Source organism: Odontomachus brunneus, unplaced genomic scaffold (genome assembly GCF_010583005.1).
Source record: "Odontomachus brunneus isolate Ranch 3 - 2012 unplaced genomic scaffold, Obru_v1 Obru_scaffold_153, whole genome shotgun sequence".
NCBI classification, from domain to species: domain Eukaryota; kingdom Metazoa; phylum Arthropoda; class Insecta; order Hymenoptera; family Formicidae; genus Odontomachus; species Odontomachus brunneus.
This window is the reverse complement of record NW_022639603.1, coordinates 397,902-403,744: the sequence shown is the minus strand read 5'-3', so window position 1 is coordinate 403,744 and position 5,843 is coordinate 397,902. Positions and strand designations below refer to the sequence as shown.

General features: G+C 36.2%; 1 protein-coding gene and 1 long non-coding RNA gene across 4 annotated transcripts in view; one reads left to right on the top strand and one right to left on the bottom strand.

Annotated features, from left to right (window-relative positions):
* LOC116850699 overlaps positions 1-1,012 on the bottom strand; it is a 22,354-nt gene extending 21,342 nt beyond the window's left edge. For all 3 annotated transcript variants that reach the window (XR_004379410.1, XR_004379411.1, XM_032829301.1), the window contains exon 1: positions 719-1,012. Coding sequence is in view for 1 of the 3 variants with exons in the window: in XM_032829301.1 (XP_032685192.1) it covers positions 719-929 (211 nt within the window). In the remaining 2 variants the exon portion in view is untranslated. The remainder of the gene's footprint in view (positions 1-718) is intronic.
* A 762-nt stretch (positions 1,013-1,774) lies between these two features.
* LOC116850707 lies at positions 1,775-4,793 on the top strand. The gene is made up of 4 exons (XR_004379413.1): positions 1,775-3,212; positions 4,164-4,257; positions 4,349-4,556; positions 4,653-4,793. It is a non-coding gene; the product is annotated as an uncharacterized LOC116850707 (long non-coding RNA).
* The last annotated feature ends 1,050 nt before the right edge of the window (positions 4,794-5,843 follow it).

The following is a 5,843-nucleotide window of genomic DNA, read 5'->3' as shown; positions in this document are numbered from 1 at the left end:
ATATATATATATATATATATATATATATATATATATATAGCTAGCTCAAGATGTAACGCTTTCTTCCAGGACATGCGTGAACTAAAAATCAAGTCTTCTTTACCACATAACCATTAAACGCTAGCACACATATCGCTTATTACTGGAATTCTCTTTTTATTTGAACTATCTATTAAAATTCACTTACGATGTCTTCATAATGTTTCTGAAAGTCCTCTCTATGCCGCATACTATGTATTTGAAGCGTATGAACTCTAAATTTGTCACATGAAACTAAATATGACACCTGTATCGCATTTTCAATAGTAAATACAAAATTTTTGTTGATTTTAATGCAACTTTTTAGTATGCGGCATTCATTATCGCTTATACTTTCACGCTGTAAAAGCATTTGCAGTTTTATGCATGCAATTAGAAGAAAAGAGTATTCTACGAAAACGAGCCTAGCAGCCTTAAGTGTTTATTACTTATTACAATTTGATAAACAACCTCTTAATGTGCCTATAATTATATATATTTGAATAAATATATTTATTTAGATTGAATAAATTTTATTTTAATGTGTGTAAATATTATTTACGAAAGTATGATTATCCTGAGAATTTTCTTTTCATTATACTCTCTTTTCGCACTAAGCCTTCAAATAATATTACAATGATTGTTGATTAAATTAATCACGTTATCAATGATCTGAGAACGATCAGCAGAAGTGACTTACCGAAACACGCGCATGTCGGTTCATCTGCTAGAAAATATGTGCACATGTGTTCAAGTGCATCTTCGATTCTATCTGCGGAGATCTCCTGGATCGTGAATTTAATCGGTCGTCCATCTCTCTCTTTGCCCGTTTTCTCAATCACGTCCCAAATTTTCGGCGGACCCGGCGGCTTGACTATCTGAGTCAATTTCAAAATACTTTGTTTGTTCATTTTTCGTGTACAATACCGTATCTAGTAGCAAATGCGTCAAGATCTCACAATACACTAAATGTCATGATGATAAATGATTCTCGATGAACAGCACGAAGAGAATAAGTTCGTTCTCGACTACTCTGTGATTTTCGATTAAGTCAGGCTAAATTACGTATCTACTATATCATCGCTACGTTACGCATGAAGCGGTCTCAACCAACTTGCAACGTTATTGTAACAAAATGTTATTATTACGTCCTGCACGTATCTATTAAACAATTTTTTTCTCATTATATCATTCTTGCATTAATAATAGACACGTGTTGCAATGAAATCAAGGTGACCGACGTGCCTGTTAACCATGAATCAGAATTTTACGTAATACATCCGAAGTTAAATGCATCACGACTCGGGATTACAAAGTAATCTCTTGACAATTATCTGATCGCCCAAGTAGGAATTTACCACAGTACCGATTTTTGTAAATGTTACTGGCATAGTACCAGATGTCAGTACGGGTTTAGTATTGACGTGATACTGGGATGATAGAAAAGGGCCAGTATCGGAAAATAGTACTGTCACAGTACCGAAAATTAGTACCGTAACAGTACTGTAGGATCCAATACGAATTTAATTTGTCAGCAGCGAGTCTCGCCGTTATCTATTTGTGTTTATGTTTACCTGTTTACCTGTCGCAAAATTGTATTGTATCGTGTTCAAAAGAAGTCGAGAGTGATGAGTCACGCGAGTTGTGCGTGCTCGTGAATAAACAATCCGCGCGAGATATCGAGACGTTAAGATCTGACGATCAAATCGGGCCAATAAGAGCCACACCAGATCAGAAGATGACATGATCAAGAATATAAGACGCTGGAGAAAAGGACAGAGAGCAGAGCTCACCCGGGTTTTCCACGCAAGAGTTGACGATGTATTTTCATATATATTATACGTTATACAAAATATACATTTTGATCACAAATAACGACCTAACTAGTTATTAACGCCTAAATTTCCATCCATTTCTCCCTCTGCCCAATAGATCCTACAGATTTTTTGGAGACTCGTCCGGGATCGAGTAGAGTAGAGAATTTCTGATTCCACGAGTTGTTGAACGGTTGGATAATGTAAGATTTTGCAGAGGAGTCTTGGTGAGGAGTAGCAGTAAGACTTGAGGCGTGAGGTGGACGAATCTATTATAAAAAAATGAGTGTGAAAGGTCCGTCCAATTTTACAATAAGTCAACTAAAGGGAAAGCTAAAGGAGTTGGTCTTTCGCAAGCGGGGAGCAAGGCAGAGTTGATCGGTCGCTTGGAGGAAGCGAATCCCTCGGACGGATATCAGAGGTAGTGCCCGAGATACCGGAGCGCGACGAATAGTGTGAACCAGAAAGAGTCGAATATGAGAAGGACGACGACAGCGCAGCGAGATTGGGAAATAGATATGTATCGCCGAGAAAAAGAATTAGCGAAGCGCGAATTGAAAACTGCACGGAGAGAGTTGGAGATGGGAGTCGGGGAGATGCAACGTTGAGTGCAATGGAGCGAGCTCAAGAGAGACGAGAAAATTTTGCATGCGATATATCAAGAACTAGTATTGATGCAATTGCCGATTTGCTTGCTTGCTTGCTTGCTTCGATGGCAATATCGACGACTATGAAAATTGGGAGAAGCAGCTTAGATTGTTGAGAGTGACATATCGACTATCAGATGAGCACGTAAAGATTCTGATCGGCATGCGGTTAAAGAGAAAAGCAGTAGAATGGCTACAGTCAAAACCCGAATGCATAGAATTGCCAGTGGACACGTTGCTAAACGAGATGCGAGACATGTATAATCATCGTCCTAGCAAGAAGATATTAGAGAGGAAGTTTGAAAAACGTGTGTGGAAGAGAGAGAAAACTTTTCATCAGTACGTCCACGAGATAATTTTAGGAAATCGTGTTTCGATCAGCGAAGACGAGATCATCGATTATATCATCGACAGAATTCCAGTGACGAATTTGAGAGATCAAGTGTGTATCGGCAGGTTCACGACAAAGGTTTCGTTGTTGCAAGCTTTCAAGAAAGTAACCTTGTGCGACAAAATAATGCCATGTGATTCGTGGATGGTACGAAGAAAGCGGAGCAGGGAAGGCAGAATGGTAATGATCAACGGCAACGTGGAGGCAATGGAAGGATGAAGGGCGAAATGAGAGATGAGGACAAGAGGCATTGTTTGAATTATGGGTAGCGTAATCACACGAGTGCGAACTGCCGGACTAGGAGGTCGATTATGTATCACAAAATGTAGTAAAAATAACGAAGTAAGCATTCACTTGATTGTATAAGTTTTGCTATGGTGAAAATATTTCATGTGAGGTTATTCGACAAGAAATTTTATGTCGAATTATGTAAATTATGTCCATGTCTCTATTTAAAGCAGTGTTTTTCACTAGGTTATTCTTCATATTTACAGTTGCGTTGGAGAATTCGTACATTCCGCATTTAAGTTTTGAAGAATATAAAAGAATAAATCGCAGAAATGGAATATTTTATTGTGTCATAATGAGGAAGAAAATAATAATAAAAAGAGACAAAATTTAAATATAATATAACAAAATTTAAATATAATATGAAAGAAATTACGGGACACTCAAAATCCATTTGATGTAGAGGAAAATACATTTACAAAATTATATAGCCCTTATAGAAATCATACTAAGAATCATTGATAATTACTTATTATCCAGTATTTTTAATACTGAAAATAAGTAATTATCAATGATTCTTAGTATGATATTTCTATAAGGAAGGTATATGTCATATAATATATAATATTATATAATATATATGTCACATATAAAATTATATAAATAATTATATACAGTTTAAATAAAATCTATAAACTAAATAGTTTGTAAATATAATTACATTCACATAACATATAAAACAAATATTGAATAGACATCCTAGGAACGTCTTAAGAATATTCGAATATCTGTGTGATATTTCTAAAATATCTTTTGAATATTTGTATTATGTGGGAGTTGACAGATTTTTTTTTATAATTTACTTATAATATATCAAAGTCAACCCCCCTTTCTTTCCCTTCTCCCTATTCCCCTCCCATTCTCCCTCTCTCCTTCTCTCCCTCTTTCTCTCTCTCTCCCTCATTTTTCTTCCTTATTTTTTTTTTATAATTACATACTGCAATACAGTATATATATAATATAGGTATACATAACTACATCATATACTTGTTTTTCTTATTTTAGGTTATCTATAGCTGCCACAATGGAATTAATAGAGGAATTACTTCCCTATATACCACAGAAAACAAGAAGTACAGCAATACCTCAACATTTCCAAGTAATTAAAATACTTTATACGTTCTTTTATTATTTCTTCTATTTTAAATATATGTCTATATATTTGTACATAAATTTCATAAAATTTTTAGATACTAGTAATTCAACATTTCCGATCATTTGGTTCCTATCAAAGAAAGCTGGGACAAGATTTTTTTTCGTGCATGTCAAACATCGATATTTGTTTCCATTTATAAAACAGTAAACGCACTTAATAGAATAATGGGACATTGTATTCAATTTCCCATTAAAGAAAAAAACAGCCCCCCATGGAAGAAAAAAACAGCTGATCAAAGAAGAGTACGTATACAAATACCTGATATAAACAAAAATTCGTTCGAAATGTACATATTATAAAATACATTTTAATTTATTTTTGTATTACTGTTATTTTAGATTTTTTATAAATACTGGATTTCCTGGAATCATTGCGGCAATACAGGGTGCGGCGCCAAAATCCGGACAAAATTCAATTTGAAATTCTTGCCATTCTATACCACTGGTAGATGTCGCGATTAGCGTTCAAATAGCTTGACGCATGTACTAAACCATCATAACCTCGAAACAATGTCGAAACAATGTCGAAACAGTCGCAATGTTGAAACCAAGTGCAGAGTATAACCGAAGAGCCGCGATTATCGAAAGTGTTCGCGCTGGGCGCTCGGCGACAGAAATTATTCGGTTCTTCGGGTTTCCGAGATCGACTGTATATGATGTCATCGCAAAGTACAATGAGTCGGAGAAGTCCAATGAAGGTTTTGCAACACCGGCGAGGAAAACCTACTCGAAGGAGCGCGTTGTCAGGACGCCCGACATCATTCAACGGGCTCAGCAGCTGATTTTTGAGGATCCAGGGCAGTCGATCCGAAAATTGTCGTCGGTTGTTGGTGTGAGCGAGAAAACTATGCGTCGAATCGTCGAGAAGGACCTCCGCTACAAGTCTTAAACAATTAAAGTGAGATAGATGCTTTCCGAAGCCGCCAGGACAAAGCGAGTTGAACGCTGCAACCTGCTTTTATGTTCCTTCTGGCCTCCCAACAGCCCAGATTTGAATACTTTGGACTTCTATGTATGGAGCGTAGTTGAAAGGGTCACGAACAAGTCCAGACATCCAAACGTCGCATCATTGAGAGCCGCTATTGAAGCGGCATTCACCGATATGGACCGTGACACATTAAAGTGTGCCTGCGCGCGCTTCAGACCGAGAATGGAGACGGTCATTCAAGCAAGCGGGGGATATACTGAGTAAATGTGTTCTTTATGGCCTTACAAACAATGTGGTTAAAAAAATTTTGTAAACCTTTTCGTTTTTGCAATAAAAAATATGTTTGGAAAAAATGTATAATTTGTCCGAATTTTGGCGCCGCACCCTGTAGATAGAACTTGTGTTGCTATCTTTTCCCCAGAAACTGCCAGAGAATATTTATTTATTAATAGAAAATTGTCATTCTCTGAATGTTATGATCGTAAGTATAACGTACAAAAATTTTTAAAACAGTTTACATTAACATTAAGCATTATATTATTTTATTATTTAAGTCATCATTTGTATAATTGTGATGATATGAATATTTTTTTCTAGGTCTC